General features: G+C 42.9%; 1 protein-coding gene across 1 annotated transcript in view; it reads left to right on the top strand.

Annotated features, from left to right (window-relative positions):
- The window catches only part of cacna2d1a (calcium channel, voltage-dependent, alpha 2/delta subunit 1a), a gene marked incomplete at its 3' end in the record, with an annotated part of 155,204 nt that overhangs the window by 101,673 nt on the left and 28,642 nt on the right, over positions 1-24,889 (top strand). Inside the window, 12 exon segments of the mRNA XM_083794557.1 lie at positions 1,331-1,411; positions 3,382-3,465; positions 3,705-3,779; positions 7,631-7,702; positions 9,692-9,763; positions 10,587-10,648; positions 12,234-12,310; positions 18,509-18,569; positions 19,152-19,249; positions 24,629-24,663; positions 24,665-24,700; positions 24,702-24,715. Coding sequence (XP_083650683.1) covers positions 1,331-1,411; positions 3,382-3,465; positions 3,705-3,779; positions 7,631-7,702; positions 9,692-9,763; positions 10,587-10,648; positions 12,234-12,310; positions 18,509-18,569; positions 19,152-19,249; positions 24,629-24,663; positions 24,665-24,700; positions 24,702-24,715 — 767 coding nt within the window.

Below are 24,889 nucleotides of genomic sequence, written 5' to 3'. Positions count from 1 at the left end.
ATACTTTATACTAGAAATTTAGTTCAAACTTCAACTTGCAGTTATTTCTGCTTTATTCTTTATTCTTTATTCTTATGAAATTATTCTTTATAGTGAGTCGATGGAAGAAAGGTCCCATTTTTCACAGTTAACTTTTTTGAGCTCTTATTACTCCGTCATACTTTCACTTTGAAACTTCATTCAAACTTTATAATGTTCATCTATCTTTGAACTTTCATTGGTGAAAAAGTTGTTTTGAAAAAGTTTATACTTTTTCAAATATTTAACTTTATTTATAGTTTTTTCCTCCCATCGACAATGTATGGGATTTATCTCTAAATCAACCTCACTTTTGCAGCCTCATTACTCTGGCATACTTTGTCGTAGAAACGTGATTTAAACTTTAGAAAGCGCACACGACTCTGGACTTCTTCGTGGTTCAAACCGTATTCGAATATGTTAAACGGTTTTTCCGAAATCGCAGTTCAATCGCAGGCCGTTTCGCCTAATTAGTGCCAACTTAGAGTGCGGGGCTTCTTTCACTAGAGTGTGGAAAGTGAAAATCTTTCCTTGAAAATGTACCAAACAAATTGTCGTCCCGGCCAAAATATTCATTTTACACGCATGTTCTTTGGTCATTTTGTAGCCACACATGTCCTCTTTCACACAATGTGACCACCAAAGCACAGAGACATACAGAATGTGAACTACGGCCTTTTAAGTGACACAAATACAGTCAAGCTGCTCATTGACCTCCATTGTATAATTCTTACGAGGAAATTATCGCGATGACAATTCTTAACTCGCTCTTATAACCACATTTTCGATCGTACCAACACCACAATCGCACATGGTGTACCTCAATATCTCAGGCCACTCACAGCGGAAAAAATATTTGCATTCGACTTTTACTTTTTGCGATAGAGCAATTTGTTCGGGCATAGTTTCCCCTATTCAGGACCATTGTAAAATAGCAGACCTACAAGTTCATAGCGCGGCACTCCCAGTCATAGTGCTGGCAGCCTTTTACACTTCCACAGCTGAGACATATAAGGGCTTAATTACAGGGCTGAAATTAAAGTTACAAGATCTTACAAGAGGACGCAAACATAATATATGAATTCATATATCGAACTCAACCCTTTACATATACAGTCATTTACATTGTGTTATGATGTGTATGCAGCGATGTTTATTTGCTCTGGTCCATTGGTTCTCAATGACCTTTTCAGGCCACAGCTCTAGTTTGTATGATGAAGATGTTGTGTGTGTGTAGTTTGTATGATGAAGATGTTGTGTGTGTGTGTAGTTTGTATGATGAAGACGTTGTTTGTTGTGTTTTGCCCGTCAGGAACTGGGTCTGGTGATAACCGGGACGCTGCCCGTCTTCAACAAGACGGTCACCAAAGCTGACAAGGACAGAGGCATCAAGGTGTGTTAACCCATTCTGACCTGAGATCAGTTTCTAAAACTGTCTTCTAAATCCTGATGTTTGTCAGTGGTTCTTCGATTTTTCAAAAATAGCAGACCTACAAGCTCGTAGCGTAGCTATGAGCTTGTAGATCTGCTATTTTTCAATAGCTAAAGCATGACATAATGCTTACACCAAAATGGGTTAAGTCCTATACGAACGCTCTTACTTATTTCACCACTCAGTCCGGGAAAGCATCTACGTCGTATTAGATTATAACTTGTTATATCCTCCTGACTACACGTATGTACGTCATGTCCTTGTATGAGCGAATAGGGAAGTAGGATCGGGGTCACGTGATTCCCTTGTTTGAGATGGCAAAAACCTGGATGTGTGTCTCAAAGAATATGTGACTAAATTTGACTGCAATTTTCGTTTTTTTCATGTCATATGAAAGCAGGGAATCATAGCTTCAAATTGACATATTTGGTTGTTCAGTTTGGCCCACCAGTTTTGGAGATATGGCTTATAGAGTACATGTTTAAGCATTTATTTCATATTCACATTGTCTTCTGTGGTCTCTAACATTACACCTAGATACATGTTTGGGCATTTATTTCATATTTACATGTCAATTTCAGCTCTGACATTTATTTCAGACATGCTCTATTATGTGACGAGTCTGCCTGTGCTATGAACTCATTTTGAAAAAGAAAATTAATAATCTCCTCTGGTGAAAAGCTGTAATTTGCGTAATGGCAGTCTCTCAGTCAAATCTGGTCACATTATTATTGGCAGAATCTATCTCAACTTTATCCCTTATCCTTTGTGGAACCCATGGTCTACAATACCTACTGTATAGTTCTCTTCCATACATGCGTTACAACCTTCCTCTAACACAACTGACTAAACCCCTTTGACACTTAATTTGACCCCTACGGGTGAGTTCCTCAACCTCAACCATAATGTCAACCACACTAAAACCAATCAAACATGCACTATGAATACAGACAATTATACCGTCTCATCCCCCGCCTTTCATCTGGGCCTTTTTGTTGTGGCCGTTACATCCTGGTTCCTTTTCCGTCGACAACGCCCTCTAGGTCGGTCAGAGCCCGCCCACGCGCGCTTCCACACAGGAAGGAGGAATGGACCGTGTCGCGCAACGTGAAATCAAAAAACCCGAGATCAAACCGAGAGCCGAGAGAGAGAGAGAGGGATAAGGAGAGAGAGAGAGAGAGAGAGAGAGAGGGCAAACAATCCGGTAGCTTCTAATTGGTTCAAGATGAGTGTAGATATTCTTTACATGTACAGTGTGTACAGTATAACTGTACCTCGGAGAGGACATAAACCCACCTCCAGGATGCTGGAAATGCCTCGTCGGTCAGTGACTCACGGTAGGCCGCAGATCGTCGCGGGAATTAGTGTTTCAGCTGAACTGTGTGCGCCACGCTTAAGTTTTTCGGAAACAGCACTGGCGGGACCGCGGGAGGCCTGACTGATGTAGGAAAGAACAACACCAGCGGGCCTCTCTGGGGGGTGTGTGTGGGGGGGAGGGGGCGCTGAAGGACTTCGGTCGCAACGCACCACAATGTAAGCACAATGCAAGGAATGAGTGCATTCGCCATGTATCTGAAGTAAGCCTGATCCAAACCACTCTTAGATTTTTCTCCAGTTTATTCCCGAGTTTAAGTTTTGTTGTTTTGGGTTTTTACTGTTTTCCATTTAAATAGTCCCTTAAATAGTCTTCTAATTAATATTTATATTTTAAGGTGTCCCTGTCCTATGTTTCTCTTTTGTTTCCTGGACCCGGTATCTAATGGCCCCTCTTGCTTTGTGTCCCATGTTGTCTTGGTGTGGAATGTGCTAATGTGTCCGCTATTCAAAGTCTGGTTTGGGGGGTGTGTGTGTTGGGGGGGGGGGGTCTCCTTCAGCCTCCTGAGGTTCATAAGACTACAAACTAACTAAAAATGTGTTCTTCTGTTGTTCAGAAATCTCAGAACCAGCTGATCCTGGGTGTCATGGCTGTTGATGTTTCCCTGGAGGATATCGAGAGACTAACACCACGTTTTACTGTAAGAGCGCACACACATGCACGCCCATGCGCGCGCACACACACACACACACACACACACACACACACACACACACACACACACACACACACACACACACACAGACGCACACACACAGGTGAGCACACCTACACTCATCACTCAATGACATTACAGTACTGATGCTAACGTGTGTAAATGCATTTCGTAGTTTAGGTCTCATGTTATTCTCTAGTGACTGTTTGTCTGTTTCTCCTCAGTTTGGACCCAACGGTTACTTCTTCGCCATCGACCCCAACGGCTACGTGGTCCTTCATCCCAACCTCCAGCCAATGGTGCGTCCCGTCGATTCTGCCAGAACATTTTAACCCATTCTGACCTGAGATCAGATTCTAAATATGTTCTTCTCCATCCTGACCGTTTTCTGAAAAAGCTATGTTTCTATGTCAGTCGTTCTTTAGCAGACCTACAAGCTTGTAGATCTGCTATTTTTCAATAGCTAAAGCATAACATAATGCTAACACCAAAAGGGGTTCCCGCCCCAAAATGGGTTAAATCCGTTTTAGTCATACACTTTTTACGCGATTTGATCTTGTAGACCCACAGAGACAATGGGCTGTATTTTGCGTGTCTTAAGTACCAGGTCTTATTACATAAATTAAGACCTGGAGGCGTGATCAATGCCATTTGGCTATTCTGAGTGGCCAAAGAGCATTGACCTCCAGGTCTTAAGTTAAGTAATAAGACCTGGTACTTAAGACACGCAAAATACAGCCCAATGTGGTGTCTCCCTGCTGCCCAAACCAAAAAAGACTTAATGAATTCACCACTACGTTGTGAGTGCGTATATCTGTTATTTTCACTATTATTGACATTTTTAATCATTGTTTGGGGAAAAAAGATATATATATATATATATATAGTGTACTCGCAACCCATAAAAACAGGTCTGTGACCCAAAATGGGTTGCCGCCCTACATTTGGTAAAACATTGTGCACCAGGCCCCAGCGTGGTCCAGATGTTCTCCTTGTCCTCGTGCGCTATTTAACACTATTTTAATCGTCCAGAACTTTGCTTACAAAAGATTTGATCACTTAATTACAACAGCCCCCAGAATTTACAATCCCACCCACCGCCTGCTTTAACCCATTTAAAACTGGTAACTGATTCTACAAATGTCTTCTAAATCATGACAGAAAAACATATGATGTTTCTATATCAGTGGTTCTCAAACTATTTCATGTCAATTAAGGACCCCCGGAATGATATGTAACTGGTCCCCGGACCCCAATCTCAAAATATGTTGTTCCACAGAGGGACCTCCCAAGAAGCAAATATTTGAGTTAAAAGCGTTCAATGGGAAAGAATATATATTCAATGTTTTGCGCCACATTTTCACGATTTTTCAAACATAGCAGACCTACAACCTCGTAGATCTTGCTAACAGTTTAAAATAATGGTTAAAAGTGGTGAAAAGCTAAGGTGACCCAGATGCGTTCCCGTCCAAAATGGTTTAACCCATTTTGTACTGAGGTCGATTAAAAAAAAGGCTTCTAAATCCTAACATTTTCCTGAAAAACCCATGTTTCTATGTCAGTGGTGCTCAACCTTTTTCATGTCAAGGACCCCCCGAATTATCTCTATTAGGCCACGGACCCCCATCTCAAAATATGTAGTTCCAGGGACCCCCCCCCCCCCTCCAGAAGCCAATATTTTAGTTAAAAATGTTCGCTCTGAAATATATACAGTATTAAATGATTTGCGCCCACATTTTAATGATTAAAAAAAAAATAGCAGACCTACAAGCTCATAGCTTGTAGATCTGCTATTTTTTCAATAGCTAACTTATAACAAAGTGTTTAAATCACCAAAAGGGGGTTTCCGCCCAGAATGGTTTAACAAGCGACGTGTTGCATACCTGACTGTCAACGAGGGCAGAGACTGAGCAGTGTGATGGAGGTTTCATCCTGCGTAGCCTAGTAAAGACCAAGCATAAACACATTAGTGTCAGCAAGTGAAGCTTTAACAACCCGACATAACATAACAGAGGCTGGAAAAGCATAAACTAATATGATATACTGTAAGGAGAGAGAGAGAGAGCGAGAGAGATAGAGAGAGCTCTGGGCCTACTGCTCTCCCCCCAAATTCTCTTTTAAAAGCAGCGGTTCACACAAGCCTGTAAGTGAATTAATTACTTAGGCTATGAGCCCTACTGCAGTATTTCGGAAGTAAAAACAGCCGAGGTACATTAAGTTCACAACGCGCCGAGATGCCATGCAACCCCGTTACGAACTTTATGAAAAAGTTATTTTCTAAAATAAATTGTAGGAAAAGAAAGGGATATTTTTACTAGACCCACAACAATGTAGTCCACAAAACAAATTGGTTCAATTACGATTTAGGCATTTAAACAGACGCTCTGAATCCAGAGCGACTTACATTAAGCAAGAACAACACATGGTAATATACATCAAATACATAGAAATAGTCAATAGTTCACAAACCTATATGTCAAAATCCTGTTTTACCGTTCCTCTTCGGTGTGTAAGGACATCAGGATACTTGATGGTGTTTTTTGATTGATTGAAATATTTATTAACAGTTTGCAGAATTACAGTACATTTCAAGCACAAACTCAATACAAAGACTGTTAACTGTGAGTGGACGACGCAACTAAGCATCACACTTGTTTACAAGAGGGTCCACCATGTTAAATTCATCAAAACATTTAGAGACGTACAAATAGACACTTCTATATAGTTAAAGAACAGAACAGGAATTCATCATAAAGGAAGCAAAAACGGTACAGGCTTTTGTTTCCGACATACTATCAGGCCGACTGTCATTAGACCGACAACCTACCCCTAACCCTAACCCTACCCTAGCAGATTGAATGAATTTGTAGGTCTGCTATTTTAGAAAAATCTTGCTTCAAATCTTTGAATATTCTTTCAGAGTTTCAGTTTTGATCTAAAATCTTTGCTTCTGGAGAGGTCCCCTGGAACAACATATTTTCAGATGGGGGTCGGTGGCATATTACATATAATTTTTGGGGTCCTTGACATGAAATATTGAGAACCACTGATATAGAAACATGAGGTTTTTCAGAAAAAAAGGCATTAAAAAAATTCGACGTTTTAAATTTCGACTTCAGGCCTAAATGGGTACTTAAAATAAAAAGATTATTCATTATCCACTTTTCAACTTGGCGTCCCTATTTTTGCGCAGGTTAGTTATGAGCTAAATGTTCTTCACGAATAGCGAAAGATCTACAAGCTACGTATATAGCTCTATTTTCGCTGCACGGCACCGTGGTACGATGAAGTATAAACTATAAAGTAGGCCGAGAAGTGGTTAAAATAAGTTCCGGATCGTAGCTTTATAAACTGTGTCCCAATACTGTGATGTTTGAGATTAAATGTTTGCGGTCGAGTCCAAAACACCCACCTGGCCATGTGTTTCTCATCAAATCTCACAAGATTGTTCTTGGACCAAAACAATGTTGGTCACAGATGATTACGACCGAAGAAAACGACGAGCCTTATTTCACATGCCGGCGGTGGTGATAGTGTTCAATCATTTCCCTTCGTCTTTGTTGACGTCCCGTTTCCCAGAAGCAGCTTAACCCATTTTGACCTGAGATCAGATTAGATAGATTTTTCAAAAATAGCAGACCTACAAGCTCGTAGCGCAAAGTATATAGACAGCAGTGAACTACAGTGTTTTCACATTCAAAATGACATTTATAAAAGCTAACTGTCCATAAATGCTTAGAATGCATGCCAGTGCTTCTCAAAAAAGTGTCCGTGGACCCCCGGGGGCCCTTGGGGGATTCCCAGGGGGTCCCCAGTAAACGTAGGTAATGCGGCATCAGCATCATAGCGCGCCACCGAGTGGCGCGCTACGAGCTTGTAGGTCTGCTGTTTTTGAAAAATCATAAGAATGTGGCGCAAATCTTTGAATATATATTCTTTCAAAGTGAATGTTTTTTTAACTCAGGTCTAAATGGGTTAATGATGTTGCTCTCACGAAAACAGCTGAAGCAAAGATGGTTACTGGATGTCCATGGCTCTCTTTTTTTCCCAAATCGCAGCGCCTACTGTACTTCTTGCATCCTCTGTATTAGGATAATATGGTGATTAAAAGGTTGCTAATGTAATAAACATAATTTTCCTTTCCATGTAGAATCGCAAGTTCCAAGAGCCTGTAACTCTGGACTTCCTGGACGCCGAGTTGGAGGATGAGGTCAAAGTGGAGGTCAGTATGACCCCAGGGGTCATCAGTATGATTGTTAATGGCTAGGTCAAAGGTCAAAGTGGAGGTCAGTATGATGGGTAATGGCTAGCTGGGTATAGAGCGTCGCAGTCCGCCCCCCCCCCCTCGAGAGACCCGGAAAATAATTCCCCGTTCATTTTCCTCATAGAAAGTATTTATTTAAAGACGGTTACGCCGCGGACAAAGCCAACTCTTGTCGTGACCAATCATGACAATAAACACAATGTTTTTGTGGCCAAACAAATAATTGGAAAGTAGAAAAAAACGGCAGGTTACAACACTTTTTTTGTTTTTCTAATTTGTAATTATTTGTTTGATTGTTTTATACAACTTTTAAAATAAAAAATAGAACAGTCAGGATTTAGGGCCCCATTTTCGTCACCGCTAAACCCCCTTATCCCTAAACTTCTTTGCCTTTTTTCTTCTTTTTTTTTTTTACTATTTTGAAAAACATTTTGGAATAGTTCAACTAGCCAATTGCATTGACACGTTGTGAGCTTGTTGTGAGACTGGGCATTTTAACTATTAAAAAATGTTTAGCAAAATAAAATAAAAAGGCAAAGACGTTTAGGGATAAGGGGTTTAGCGGTGACTATTGTAGTTCTAAATGACCTTATAGTACACAGAGACATAAAGAGACACAGCTGTGTGTGTGTGTGTGTGTGTGTTTTAAATTAAATTAATACAGTAAGATTATTGTGCCACAGTGTTTTTCAAGCTGGTGTCCCTATTTTGGGAATGTTATTGTCTAGATTATTTTTATAATTATTCTTTTAACAAATAGCAGAACTAGAAGCTAACTATCTGTTGCATCTGCAGTTTTCGCCATTTTCTCAGTTTTTTTTTCTTGCTTTCTTCTTCTTTTTCAAGCCATTTCACAACAGGGTGCAGCTATAGATGCTATTTGGTGGTCCTTTTGGCATGGACGTCGAGGACCACTGGTCCTTTAGTAAAGTTATCTTAGAGCCAGTAGTTCATTAAACCAGGGGTTTTCAACTGATTATGAACCAGGGACCACCACCCTGACTGAGAATCAACCTGGGGACCACTGTTGTGTTGGGAGGGGGGATATTGGTGTTGTGTGGGGGAGAAATTAACCTTCCATATTAAAATCATGTTGCTGTTCATTGTAACTTACTGTATGTATGAGCGAGCAGACGCATGCAATTAATTTTGGGCACATTTCCTTATAATGGTGACTCAACCAGGCAAACCGGTACAGTTTCCCTTGAGATTCTACCTCCCTTTTCTGTGGAAGTTCTTGACGTCCGACTTCCCAGTAACTGACAACGTCGATCGAGTGTCAATACAATAAATTAAAATACAAATCTTCCCTTTCCTACATTACTAAATGCATGGTCAGGGAACACATGCAAAACCTTCACGGACCACCAGTGGTCCACGGACCACCTGTTGAAAACCCATGCATTAAACCATTTAGACCTACGTTCGATTCTAGAAAACGTCTTCTAAAATCATGACGGTTTTCAGAAAAACCTAATGTTTCTTTATCAGTGGTGCTCAAACTATTCCACGTCGAGGACCCCAGAAATTATATGTAATTGGCTGCCGACCTCCATTTGAAAATATGTTGTTCCAGGGACCCCCCCCCCCCCCCCACAGAATCAAAGATTTAAGTAAAAAACGTTCTCTCTGAAAGAATATATATTCAAAGATTTGTGCCACAAAAATAGCAGACCTACTGTACAAGCACCTTGTGGTGTTTTAAACATATTATAATTCAGCTATTGAAAAATAGCAGATCTACAAGCTATGAGTGGCGCGCTACGAGCTTGTAGGTCTGCTATTTTTGAAAAATCGTTAAAAATATTTATTTCAGAAAACTGGAGGATTTAGAAGATTTTTTCTTTTTTTTTCGAGGTCAGGCCTAAATGTGAGGTTAAACCGTGAATGTGGTTTCGTTTGACTCTCCACCGTTTGTTTGTTTTGGTCCAACGTTGCACGACACAGATAAGACGGAAGATGATTGACGGGCTGAAAGGAAACCACACCGTCGACACTCTGCTCAAGTCCCAGGATGAGGTAAGAGACTCCATGATGGAAGATCACCATGGAGATAGCAACATCTGGGAGACCTTGGCCAAAGTGTGTGTGTGTGTGTGTGTGTGTGTGTGTGTGTGTGTGTGTGTGTGTGTGTGTGTGTGTGTGTGTGTGTGTGTGTGTGTGTGTGTGTGTGTGTGTGTGTAAGTGTGTGTGTGTGTAAGTGTGTGTGTGTGTGCGCGTTCAGTGGTGGAAAAAGTACATAGTGCAATGTAGAAACACTACAGTTACGATCATATACCCGGTATGTACAAGTCCGGTATTCAAAATGTGCTCGAGTAAAAAGTACAAACGTATTGGCATCTAAATGTTTTCAAAGTACAGAAATTGTATTAAAATATATTTTAAATAGCAGATCTACAAGCTCACAATGCATCGCGACACATTGTCTATTGTATAGATCGGCTATTTTCAAATGGCCCAAAATGTATATAGGCTGAAGTGTTTAATGTACAGTAATAATAAAAGGTAAAAGGATGTTTGCCTGGAGTAATGGAGTAGAAGTAAAAGTACTGGACATTGTACCTGTCTGTCTGTCTGTCTGTCTGTCTGTCTGTCTGTCTGTCTGTCTGTCTGTCTGTCTGTCTGTCTGTCTGTCTGTCTGTCTGTCTGTCTGTCTGTCTGTCTGTCTGTCTGTCTCTGTCTGTGCGTGCTATTTCTCGACCAATGGGCTGTGTCTGTCTGTGCGTGCTATTTCTCGACCAATGGGCTGTGTCTGTCTGTGCGTGCTATTTCTCGACCAATGGGCTGTGTCTGTCTGTGCGTGCTATTTCTCGACCAATGGGCTGTGTCTTTGTCTCCATAGCGATACATTGACAGAGGTCAGAGGTCATACACCTATGGACCAGTGATGGGGACAGACTACAGGTAGGTGTGATGATGTCACCGTCTTCTGAATACGTATAATATTAACCCATTCTGACCTGAGATCAGATTCATACAAGGTTTCCACTGGACACACACTGGTCTGAATAATGAATTGACAAGGACTGGCATTTACCAGACAGTGGCCTTGTGGTTAGAGTGTCCGCCCTGAGACTGGGAGGTCGGGGGTTCGATCCCCGGCCGGGTCATACCAAAGACTCTAAAAATGGGACCCAGTGCCTCCCTGCTTGGCACTCAGCATCAAAGGGTTGGATTGGGGGTTCAAATCTACTAATCAAATGATTCCCGAGCGCAGCACACGCTGCAGCTCACCGCTCCAAGAGATGGGTCAAATGGGGAGAACAAATTTCACTGCGGTAACGTGTGTGACAAATTTGATGTAGACGCCTGGTGTCGGGCAGGACACCTACTGCTTGACAAGGACTGCCTGAAGCTCATATAACGCAATATCTCCAAATCTCAGGCTAGGACATAAAACCTACGTACTGCAGCTTTAGAGGGACATTATTATAACAACCCAGGCAGAGTTGTGTAAGAACGTGTGGAAAAAGCCCAGATGCTACAGTGTGTGTAATCCGTTGTTGGCCCACTTGGGGAAGGTCTTGGCTTAAGTTGCTCAGAACCACTCCAGAACAGAACCCGGAACCCTTCATAATGAGGTCAAACGTTCAGGACGATATCCAGGCACAGCTCAGCCACTCGGGGGGGGGGGGGGTCGTTTGCCACCCCCCTTGAAAAAGCTACATGTTTCTATGTCAGTCGTTCTTCGTTTTTTCAAAAATAGCAGATCTACAAGCTCGTAGATCTGCTATTTTTCAATAGCTAAAGCGTAACATAATGCTAACACCAAAAGGGGTTCCCGCCCAAAATGGGTTAAAATATTTGTTGTTTGCCCCCCCCCCCCCCCCCCACCCACCTTGCTTTTGCATTTAAGCTCATATTCAATTGAGCTTTTAAATTATTTCCCTCACCTCTGAATGTTTTTGGGGAAGATTAAGCAGATTTTAGATTGACACTTATTATCTTTTTTTTTAACACATTCTTTAATCACTTTAAAACTGGCCTCCCTGTTTTGACAATTTTGTCATTATATACAAGCATCTTGTGAGCTTGTGTTTTATTAAAACTAAATCCTGGCTTAAGTGGTCACTTTTTCGCCATGCTGTGTTTTTTATTTTATTTTTTATAAATAAATAAATCACAACTGCAGCTACTCACAGTAAAATCATATTTAACAATGTATGCATAATATGTAACCAAATGGACGCGCAAGGAAAGGGTCCATTTGCTTAGGTTACATTTGTATACTCGAGTAAGACTCAGGATTTCACTGTCCAATATGATTAAGGCCAGTTTTTCATTTTGTGGACACTATTATCTGGTGAAAAGTGAGCCAATGTGTTGCAGGGGGGGGGGGGGGGATTGCACCACTCAGTTCACACGTGTGTGATTTTTGGATAAAATAAATGGCTATTTTTGGAAAAAAATGATATTAAATGAAGTGGTTTAGTTTTCATTTTTTCAATAACTGAAAAGTAACATTTAAACCGTGTGTGTGTGTTTTCAGCCTAGCGTTGGTCCTTCCGAACTACAGCCTGCACTACATCCAAGCCACCATCGGGGACACTATAACGCAGGCCAGATGTAAGTACCATCCCATATCCATAGGAAACTCCTCAGCCGATTGGCTATACCCTTCACACGGTGGCCTTTGAACTCAATCCAAACCTTCCTCTTGTATTTACGTAGTACAGACAGTTTGTGTTGTGCAAAAATTGCGCTGTGATCTACAAGATCACAGCGTGTCTAATTGCGTCAAATTCTGACCTTCTAGATCGGCAACGTTTGATTTAGACAATCAGCTATAGTGGTGGACTGTTAATTGTTGTCCGATCTCAGTCATGCTCATATATATGCCTGGGAACTGCCTGAGCGTAAACCTTTAGTTCCTATCAATCATAACACGCACACACGCACGCACACACACACACACACACACGCACGCACGCATGCACACACATCACCCCTTCTTGCCCTTGCCCCTCATATCGCCATGGCAACAGCCCCCTTAGCTGTGGTCCTGAAGTTGTGTTGCCAGACTACCCAACTCTTAGAGGCTCCAGTTTCACACACACACACACACAATATTAATCAATTAACTTCCTCGCTGTGTGTGAGTGCGTGCGTGCGTGCGTGCAGCCCCTCTTGTGTATTCTATCGTGCTCTTCATAGCGGATCAGACACTTGTAAAATATGTCATTGACTCGTATAGCGTTTACTCAGAGGGGAGCTTCATGGCATTAAGATATCCTTCCTGTTCATGCAGGCTCTGTCTCCCTCTGTCCTTTAATGTTGCTGTCTGTCTCTCTGCGTTTCTCTCACAACATGCACTCTGTCATCAAGGCGTGTGTTTGCACCGTGCACAGTGCTGTCGCTTCATGACGGAAATGGTGGATGAACATGCACTCCAGTGTGTGTATGTGCTTAAGGTGCACTCGCGACTGCAAGGGAACAGACACACATGCACATTTTAACACTATTTATGTCACACTATTTATGTCCACGTAAAGGAGAGCATAATGGACACAAATATTAAAGGTTGACTCACGTCACTAATTCAAAGGAAATGAGGGCGCTGTCTTTCCTTTGTTTTTCCAATGGGTTCCCAGATTGGGCGGAGACACACACACACACACACACACACACACACACACACGTGCGTCCATCCATCTAGTCCCACAGTTGTACCTTAAAAATCACACCAGTGTGAACCAAGTGGTGCAACTCCCGTCTATTGGTTCTCTGTATCGTTCCAATTTGTATCATTCCAATTTCTTCTCTGTAACGTTCCAATTTCTTCTCTGTATCGTTTGCGTATAGCAGGTGGCAGCCATGTCACATACTTCTCTCGTTCCAATTTCACGCATGCGCACACCACTCGTGCTCACACAGGTACACACATCACAAACAGGTACACAGGTACACGGACATTGCTGGATGTAGAAGTGGTTGCACCACTTAAAAATCTCCCTTAGTTGTCGTTTTAGTACATTTAAGTTACTTTTTTCAAGTTCCAATATTCTTATTCAAATGTTGAATAAAATATTGTGTGACCCTGTTGGCTTCTTTTTCCTCTCCTCTCCTCTCCTCTCCTCTCCTCTCCTCTCCTCTCCTCTCCTCTCCTCTCCTCTCCTCTCCTCTCCTCTCCTCTCCTCTCCTCTCCTCTCCTCTCCTCTCCTCTCCTCTCCTCTCCCTTCCTAATTCCTCCTGCCCTCCTGACCTCTTGACCTTCCCCGGTGTGTTGGACCCCTGCAGCGTTTTTGGGCAAGTATTTTCCTCCTGTGGTGTATTCCCTGACTGTATTAACCCTTAACACTATAATACACTAACACTATAACACTATAGCAGCAGCTCAGTGGCCTTGTGGTTAGAGACAGAGTGTCCGCCCTGAGACTGGGAGGTCAGGGTTCGATCCCCGGCCGGGTCATACCAAAGACTTTAAACATGGGACCCAATGCCTCCCTGCTTGACACTCAGCATCAAGGGTTGGATTGGGTGTAAGTCCCTGCGACATACTAGCGTCATGTCCAGGAGGTGTACTTGTACATCAAGCTGCCTCACGCTACAGAAACAGGAGATAGGCTCCTGCCCTATGGGCCTCATGGCTACAGAAACAGGAGATAGGCTCCTGCCCTATGGGCCTCATGGCTACAGAAACAGGAGATAGCCTCCTGCCCCTATGGGCCTCATGTCTACAGAAACAGGAGATGGGCTCCTGCCCCTATGGGCCTCATGGCTACAGAAACAGGAGATAGGCTCCTGCCCTATGGGCCTCACGCTACAGAAACAGGAGATAGGCTCCTGCCCTATGGGCCTCATGGCTACAGAAACAGGAGATAGGCTCCTGCCCCTATGGGCCTCATGTATACAGAAACAGGAGATAGGCTCCTGCCCCTATGGGCCTCATGGCTACAGAAACAGGAGATAGGCTCCTGCCCCTATGGGCCTCATGGCTACAGAAACAGGAGATAGGCTCCTGCCCCTATGGGCCTCATGGCTACAGAAACAGGAGATAGCCTCCTGCCCCTATGGGCCTCATGGCTCGACAAAGCTACTTATAACACTATAATACTGTCAAATGCTAGAAGGTACAAAACCCAGAGTGTTCGTTTTTAACTCAGGTTTAAACAAACGCTCATAATTCTGCGGCAGAAATACGCCAGAAACACAATTAAATCGTTAATCACAATAATTATTTGTGTGACAATTCATTGGCAACTTCAATTTTAAATTGTGACACAGCCCTCGTTAGGATGTGACGTCATCATTAAAGAACCACTTCACCACTTTTCAACCTATCTTCATATAATAGGTCCTCACTAATAATCTTGAGAATATGGCGCAATCTTGTTCTAACCGTCTTCCAGTGACATCATCGATGGGGAATACAAGCTAATAAAAACTGCAGTCTTTCTAGTCCTGAAAAGTTGCAATGTGAAAATGGAAGCCATTGTTCTCACGATGATGAAAATGTAAAAACTGTAAAATCTTCCTTATAATCTGCCTAATGATGATGTCACTGGAAGACGGTTTCTAAACTGCCCACAGCCCTCCTATGAGACACAGAATGAGTAGAAAAAAATCGTGCCATTTTATCATGATTATTAGTGAGGACCTATTATATGAAGATAGGTTGAAAAGTGGTGAAGTGGTCCTTTAAGCCTCAACAGTGAAACTCTGTTTAGCGTGGTGATGACTCTGCTCGGCCGCCGACCTACAAACCCTGCGAGGCACAGACAGACACGAGCTGTTGTTGCTGTTGTTGTTTATTCATTGTGTGGGTGTTCCCATTACTAATAATGACTACTGGACCTTTGCTGATTCAAGTCGATGTCTAGCTAGCATGCGAGGACTGCATCGCATGCAATACGCCCCCACCCAAAACAGCTGAATGTGTCAGACCTGTGTGTGTGTAGTGTGTAGTGTGTGTGTGTGTGTGTGTGTGTGTGTGTGTGTGTGTGTGTGTGTGTGTGTGTGTGTGTGTGTGTGTGTGTGTGTGTGTGCGTGCGTCCACAGTCGCATGCGTGTATGTACTTATAACCGCCACCTGTTCCTGTGATGGCGCTCAGATGTGGTTTTGGCACTAAAACTAAAACCACAGCGAACAGATGAGGGGATGTTTGCATGATTTTAAGGTGAAACCATTAAAGAGAAAGCTATGAGTCGTTTGTGACGGCTGCCCTTTCTTCCTCTTTGATTCATTTTCTCCTTTTTTATTTAATGAGTCATTTTGTAAGCTTGTAAAACATCCTAAAATAATCCCTCGCCCACCTGAGCGTCACTCTCTCTTTTGCCTTCTGTGTGTGTGTGTGTTGGACTCGTATCTTCTCCCATGTGCCTCTGATGTGCCTGTCATCATGTTTTCATTGATTGATTGTGGGGGGGGGGGGGGAGGAGGGGGGTTCTCTTTGCATATTTGACCATTCCGTGTAAAAATCATTTCATGTTTGCATTCCTTCATATAATTTATCTGATTGATTAAATCCCTTCAATCAATCTGGAATCAAATCAATTAACCCATTTAGGCCTGACCTCAACATTTTAAATCCTCCAGTTTTTCTGAAATACATGTTTTCACGATTTTTCAAAAATAGCAGACCTACAGCGACTCGGTGGCGCGATATGAGCTTGTAGATCTGCTATTTTTCAACAGCTAAAGCATAGCATATTGCTTAAAACACCAAAAGGGGTTCCCGCCCCAAAATGGGTTAACCACACATGTATATTTTGTCGCTCTACGAATGGCACATACTGTATAGCTTGTACATCGGCTAATTTTATCTTGGGTTAAAAAATGGGTTAATTAAGTCTGTACTCTGCTATAGTCTCGTCCGTTACGTTATCATGCAGTAATTCACATTCCTCAACGTTCCGCAAAGGGAGACGACGTTACATCATGTCGTCGAGAGGAGATGAAATGTGCAGATAATAAGTGCGGCCGCTCGCCACCCCCTCCACTCAGCCTGCGATCCATCATTATTAGATATTTTGTCGGATTAGCGAGTTGCGACCGCACAACAAAAGGAAATGCACATGGATGCAATTATATTCCAATACCGAAGTAGTCCCTACCGTCATGTACAGTAGACTGTACAGTATAAGCAGCTGTCAGAGCAGTTCTTTGGAAAATATCAAAGCTTCCTCTCCAAGGTTACGTCTCGCTTGAGCCATACGGTTAATATCGCACACATTATTTCCACCGTATTACCATACAGAATAGTACATCACTCATGTTTAATAACCCTGTCCATTCATCACAGAGAGAGAGCGCTGATACCACCGCTAAAAGTAGCCGAACGGTAAAAACCTTAATCCGCAGCGTGAGAAATGTGAATTCCGCGACCACATTTAAAGCCTCCTATCCTCGTCCTGTTGCAAGGGACTGCAGTTATATTACCATCCCAGAGAAAAAGGCATCTTGGAAAATCTTTACCGTTTGTGCTGCAATATTTCTATTCAGGACTCGCTCTGTTGAATAAAATATTGTTGTGACCTTTGACCCCTGTGGTTTTACCCTCTGTCTCTTTTTGCTTTTCCTTCCCTTCTCGTCTTTACCTCCGTCCCCGGGCGACCAAACTCCTTCGCTCACTTTGGAATTATGTTTTTATTCCACTCCAGGGAAAGATGGCAAGTATTTTTTTTCTTTTCATGTTTCCTCCTCTCCTCCTCCTGTTCTCGAGCAGGTGTCCTCCTGCGTCGTCGTCCCCCCCCCCCCCCCCCCCCCGTTGTTACCCAGCATTCTTAGCGATGTCTCTCTTTCCACGCCATTGGTCCCTTTTTCCAGTCATATACCTGATTTACAGTTTATTTATTCAAGGCCGCGTTCTGTATTATTACCAAGTAGAACCTGCACGCAACTTATGCACAGTACAGTAAATGTAAATGTAAGATCGGTTAATATGTTGACTATTTTGTCCTCTGTAATACCTGCCTTGTACCTACTTTCTTTTAAAGATGGAGTGCCACAATCTTTGTATTAATTTTCTCCAGTTTTGTGTCTATGAGGTGACAGTACTTCATTAGACACCCTGGAGTCTACTGTATGTGTATGAGGTGACAGTACTTCATTAGACACCCTGGAGTCTACTGTATGTGTATGAGGTGACAGTACTTCATTAGACACCCTGGAGTCGTTTTTATGTGCAATGGTGTATTAACTTTGTATTTAGGGTTTCTTCCTGGAGGCTGAGCCCTTGACAGTCAAACGGGCCAATGAAATAAACAGTAATATAGTGACATCACACTATCAGCCCCTCCCCTAACCCCTCCCCCTTTATCATACATCTACAGCTGTGGGTGTGGCTTCAGTTCAGGTGGATCACCGCCCACCAGGCAAACCAGGCATACTTAATGAACTGGTGGGCGTGTCCACATAAAAGCATGATTTTAACAAATACTGTACACTTTTTGGAAAAAAAGTTCTTCCTCCTTATATTATAATAAAACCTGATGATCATGTTTTAGGGTGGAAAAAAATCGTGGCACTCCATCTTTAAGGTTTATTTTATTTTATTTTAATATGCCCAAAATATTGACGGCAGGCTGAAAAGGGCCTAAACTGGCACAGTAATCTTATGATTTAAATTTTAATAAAAACTGTATCGGAGGCGTTATACAACTACAGGCTCTAGTGATTGGTTGCTGTTCTTTGCTAAATAAATGTATTTGTTTGATGTTCAAAAGATATCTGTTCCTCACAGACAGTGATCGATGCTGGCATACCATCGGCAAACATAATGTGTGTTTTAACTATATTTATAATTCTTTATTTTTTTTGTGCAGTTTCTGAAAGCCTTCAGGTGGACAAGTTTGATGAATATGGCTATACCTTCATTGCACCAAGGTAGGACGATATTATTATATTTTTTAAATGAAGTATTTTTGACAGGACATTCGTATCACGTGTCTTTGCGAGAGGATTGAAGATGTGTGTCTCTGTGTGTCTCTCTGTGTGTCTGGAGCTAATCCTTGAAAATGGTATGGTAAATGGTGCATTTATATAGCGCCTTTATCCAAGGCGCTTTACAGAGATTGTGCATTACATTCACCCATTCACACACACATTCATACACCGATGGCAGCGGAAACCATGCAAGGCACCAACTAGCACATCGGGAGCAATTAGGGGTTCAGTGTCTTGCTCAAGGACACTTCGACAGTAACTCTGGGGGAGCCCGGGTTCGAACTGGCAACCTTACGGTTACCACTCTACCCCTGAGCCACCGCCGCCCCAAGATTGAAGATGTGTGTCTCTGTGTGTCCGGAGCTAAGATGTGTGTCTCTCTGTGTCTCTCTCTGTGTGTCTCTGTGTGTGTCTCTCTGTGTGTCCAGAGCTAAGATGTGTGTCTCTCTGTGTGTCCAGAGCTAAGATGTGTGTCTCTGTGTGTCTGGAGCTAATCCCTGGACCCATCTTTTGTTTCCATAGAGAGTACTGTAAAGACCTGGACATAGTGAAGAACAACACAGAGTTCTTAATTGAATTCAACAATTACATTGACAGGAAGACGCCAAACAACCCACAGTGTGAGTACAAAAACATCACCCCTGACTGTAATTATCACAGTGCAAATTAGAGATGTCCCGATACCTTTATCGGTATCGGGAAAAGTATCGGATCGGCCCTTATTTGGTTCATATCGGTTCATATCGGTAACGGTGAATATGCCAGTCTAACCACCGATCCGACACAGGGGTAAGGAAGGGGTTGACACTATAGCAGGTAAATAAAATGTTGGGACATGTGGAGTTTGCTTTGGAGTTGCCCAAACTGCAAGTGCACATTTGAGTGAGAAGTCTGCTATAAACACAACATGATATATATATAGCTAGATACTGTAGCTATAAACACAACATGAGATATATAGCTAGATACTGTAGCTATAAACACAACATGAGATCACAACACTGGTATTGGTATTCGGTATCGGCTAACACAGAAATTGAGGTATCGGATCGGATCGGAAGCGAAAAAAGTGTATCGGGACATCCATAGTGCAAATACCATACCTTGGTGATGTCCATGGGGAGAAACAGATCTTCTCTGTCGAACAGAACAGAAGCCTTATTTGTATCTCCATATTTCATCTTTTTGTTTTCCCCCCATAAATGTTATACTTCGTCCTAATAACAGTGTCGCGCTATAAAAGCTCAGATGCGACACACTCTGGGCTTTTTCTTGCTTCTCGTCCTCCTTGTCCTATTTTTCAACATTTTCACTCAGAATGACATGATGCCAGGGTCAGGTGGTACAGTCTGTGGGTTTTTTATTATAAATATTGAACCAATGTACTAAGAGTAAATAAGTAAGTAAATACTAACTACACTGGAACACATGGTTATTATTTGTCCATTTCCTGATAAGTAACGGTTTTAGACATACGAGGTTTCCACCCGACGGTGACGAAATGGTAAATAGTTTAGTTCTGGTTTTAACCCATTCTGGGCGGGACCCCCTTTCGGTGTTTTAAACATGATGTTATAATTTGTGCCTGAAATCTTTGAATATATATTGTTACAGAGCAAGTTTTTAACTCAAATCTTTGCTACTGAGAGGTTCCCTGGAACTACATATTTTCAGATGGGGGTCGGCGGCCAATGTCATATATCCTTGACATGAATATGTTTGAGCACCACTGACAGAGAAACATGGGGTTTTCCGAAAACTGTCTAAATGGATTTAGAAGAATTTCTTTAAATGTTGACGTCAGGCCTAAATGGGTTAATGCAGTACCTTTAGTTATATTCAGGGTTAGGTTAAATGGTAAATAGTTTTGTTCTGGTTTTAATGCACCTTTAGTTATATTCAGTGGCACAATCGGATCCTGCTCACGCTACACAGCGTCCCTATTTACATCTCAAAGAACTGTTAAGCGTTAGGAGTATCGGCTACAGTATGTAGACATGAATGAGCCCCGGACCATCTGGACTTGGCATTCGGGTGTATATTGAACATATAAATGGACGAGGGCCAACTGAACCTATTCCCAAATGTCCCCCCACCCCCCCACAGGTCTGGTGCGCTTTGTGCGGTGTTCATGACCAAAGGGAAAGGCTTTGTACTTTTGGAACCCCTACGTTCGTGTTACCCCATTTGATGCTAACTCTAAAAGTCTGACCATCACACGCCTGGGTGCACATGTGTGAGGCACGTCGGCTTAGCCGTGTGACGCGCGCGCACACTCACACACACACACACACACACACACACACACACACACACACACACACACACACAACTCACCCAGTAATATACCGTCCACACCCCACCTACAGCCGCTCGACCTCATCCAATTACTGTGTGTTTGTGAGAAAGAGCAGGACACACGTCAAGCCGAGAGAGCGCGAGTGCAGCAATAAAACACAAATCAGGGGCCAATCGACCTTCTCCCCGAAAACATCTGACCAACGCATTAACATCCTCAGGCCCGCATTTCTCTCTGTGTTCGCCCCGTCGATTTGCATGACTGACTCGCTGGTCCCCCCACACCACACCGCGCCCCCCCCCCCCCACACACACACACACACACACACCTTTTAATTTAGTGGCATGCATGCACATCCCATCCATGTTTCTCATCAGTGTCGGGCAGAAAGCTTGTATCTCCATATTTGATATTGTGATGTTATTTTTTTTCCCCCTCATAAATGAATGCCCTATTTTTATACAATACCTTTCTTAACCCATTTAGGCTTGACCTCAAAAAATATATATTTATTTTTATTTATTTTGAGGTCTGCTATAATTTTTCAAAAATAGCAGACCTATACAATCTCATAGCTCGCCACCGAGTGGCGCACTATGAGATTGTAGATCTGCTATTTTTCCAATAGCTAAAGTACAACATGATGTTTTTAAAACACCAAAAAGGGGTTCCCGGCCAAATTGGGTTAAATCTTAAATTGCCAATGCGGTGATATGCCCCAAAATGGTTGCCAGGTTGAAAGTGCTTACGTCTGTTTAGGGGGTTTCATAAATATTGAACCAATGAAAAAGTATTAACAAGAGCTTTTGTGACTAAATAATAACTACTCCTGCAAAGTAACCGTTTTGGACAAGCGGTTTTTCCACCCGACTGTGACGATTTATAAACGAGAGCCTTTGATTTGTACCCGGGTTACTTTGATTCACTGGTGTTTTCACAACTGAAAACTTTACTTCAAATAATAGTTGATATTATCTCAACTGGAAAAGATCAATGCGATAAAATAAAATAAAAGCCCACAGAAACATGCCCCCACACCATCCCCCAGTGTAATATTAGTTCCATTTATTCTTTGTTTAAATTTGTGTTTTTTCGTTTAATGGAGTTTGTCCCCAGAAATACACACCAGCGATAGACAGACAACACGATGGGACGCTACAGGGTCCGCAGGGAGCCCTGTTACACGCTTTACTTGTTTAACCCATTTTGGACTGAGGTCGATAAAAAAAAAGCTTCTAAATCTAACATTTTTCTGGAAATACCCATGTTTCTATGTGTCAGTGGTGCTCAACCTTTTCATGTCAAGGACCCCCCAGAATTATCTCTATTGGGCCACGGAGTCTCATCTCAAAATATGTAGTTACAGGACCCCCCAGAAGCAAATATTTTTAGTAAAAAATGTTCGCTCAGAAATATATATTAAAAGATGTGTGCCACATTTTCACAACTTTTCAAAAAAATAGCAGACCTACAAGTTCATAAACCCATGTTTCTATGTCAGTGGTGATCAACCTTTTTCATGTCAAGGACCCCCAGAATTATCTCTATTGGGCCACGGACCCCCCCATCTCAAAATATGTAGTTCCAGGGACCCCCCAGAAGCAAATAAAAAAAATGTTCGCTCTGAATATATATTCAAAGACTTGTGCCACATTTTCACGCCTTTTCAAAAAAAATTGCAGACCTACAAGCTCATAGCGTGGCACTCGGTGTCGCGCTATGAGCTTGTAGATCTGCTATTTTTCAATAGCTAAAGCACAGCATAATGCTGACACCAAAAAGGGGTTCCCGGCCAGAATGGATTAAAAGCCACTGCAGTGGCTGAAGGAGTGAAATACATTTTAGGAATTCCTGGGCTGCCTTCAATAAAGGAACTCTAATGAAAACCATTGGAGGGAGGGGGGTGTGTGTGTGGGGGGGGGGGGGGGGGGGGTGCGTGGCGTCCAAATAAAGTGTTACACCAGCTGTTTTCTCTGATGTGTGTGTGGTGTGTCGTAAAGGTTGGTTTGTGGGGGGAGGGGGGGTGGGCCGGGGTGGGGGTGGAGTGTACCGGGCCCTCGATGTTAATGGACTGAAGCGGGTTGTTGAGGAGTTCAAAGTGGCGCGCGCGAGCGTGGAGGAGTGAGGGGGGGGGGGGGGGGGGGGGGGGGGGAGGTAGGGAGGGAGGGGGAAGGGAGGGGGGATAAAGAAGCGAGCGTCTTTGATCGCCGTCTCTCTCAGACCCGCGCGGCGGTGTGTGTGCGAGCGACGTCGGCCTCGGGATGGATGGGTCACCCGAATCTTAACCAGAGATTCTCACTCTCAACTCCGAGAGTTACAACTCTTGAGTTAAAAGTAACACTGGGGATTTTTATAGATTTGGGGGGTAAATTATAAAGGTTGTGACAATCTCCAACTGCGTCAGTAAGTATACACACGGTTAATTCACACACACACGCTATATGCATACACCTTAGAGGCGTGGCCGATGTAGCCTTTTTATTAACGATGCGTCGTGACTCCTCACGTTACACACATGATGAGAACTGGTTGAGATTATATTACATGTCAACGATGGCGTGAGCCGAGACTGATGAGTCACTGTCTGGAACACAACTTTTACTATATTTAATCCCCCCCCCCCACACACACACACACACACACACACACACCATCTCCCCTTCATTGTATCTTTCCACTCACATCGTCCACTCCTGTCCTTTCTCTCCTTCAACTTGTCGCCTCTCCCATCTGGCCGGCCCTTCCCGATCGCCCCCCACCCCACCCCCCCTCCCCGCCCTACTAAATACCGTCTCCTATGTCCCATTAAACGTTGTCTGGATCATAGCAGACATCTTGGTCCAGTGTCTGAAACAACAAACAGTCCACATCGTCGGAGAGATGATGACTCACTGCGAGAGGACTACTGTCTCTCTGAGACACGGTCCAGCTGCTCGGGTTCTGGTGCTGAGCGTGTCCACACTCTGACGGCTATACGGCGACAGACACCAAAGATACAGAACTAAAAAGCGTCGCGTTGTGTCTGTCGTCGCGTCACTGTTCAAATCGCATTGATCACTATGGTTGTCTTCAAGCATGCGTCCGATGAGTGAGAAACCTGGTAAAGGGCCAAAGGCGATGTTATCTGTATAGCACATTTCAACAAGGCTTTCCTTTACTATTTAAAGGAAAGAATATATAAAGCCTGGTGTTAAAAAAGAACACACAGAACGGTGTAAATTCTGAGGTAAATGATCAGTTTCTCTTATTAAAGGGGAGTGTTCAAAATACCTTTTGTTGCTTTCTAGCTGCAGTTGAAGCCAGCTCAACTTGGATTGTAGATTTATATATCGTAGCGCCTACAAACGCTGCGCGTCGCTTTGTATCTACATGTCGCTGGCTTCCATTGACAATGAATGGTAGCCTGTAGCTTTGTATCTACATGTCGCTGGCGTCCATTGACAATGAATGGTAGCCTAGTGTACCTTTGTAGCTCCCAAGTTAAGCATTACTCATGTCTGCCGTTAGGTTCGTTATACCAAACCAAGATAAGCAACCAATTCATAATGCAGGCTATTTCGGAATACATATACGGTACAGTACAGTACATCTGATAATTGATCACTTGCAAATAACAGTGTGGATTATATGTCAGTCCTAAGATCAGATGTGTGTCATCAGGATGTGAACCGGTGTGGTTCTTTTCTTCTCACCTGTCCAGGTAACGTTCAGCTGGTCAACAGGCTGCTGTTGGACAGCTGGCATCACCAACGAGCTGATCAAGACCTGGAAGGGACACCGAGATGCAGTAAGTCGTCAAACACACAACATGTGTGGCGTCGCAGTGTTGTTTTCGTCGACTAAAACTAAGACGAAGAATGTTCGTCGACTACCATTTTTCACTGACTAAAACTAAATAAAAACGAATCTATGATGACTAAAAACTAAGACTAAATATACTGACAATTTCGTCAACAAATAA

The sequence above is a fragment of the Protomyctophum parallelum genome (assembly GCF_964188405.1).
Source record: "Protomyctophum parallelum genome assembly, chromosome: 22".
Classification (NCBI taxonomy): Eukaryota; Metazoa; Chordata; class Actinopteri; order Myctophiformes; family Myctophidae; genus Protomyctophum; species Protomyctophum parallelum.
This window is presented reverse-complemented; position numbering and strand designations above follow the sequence as displayed.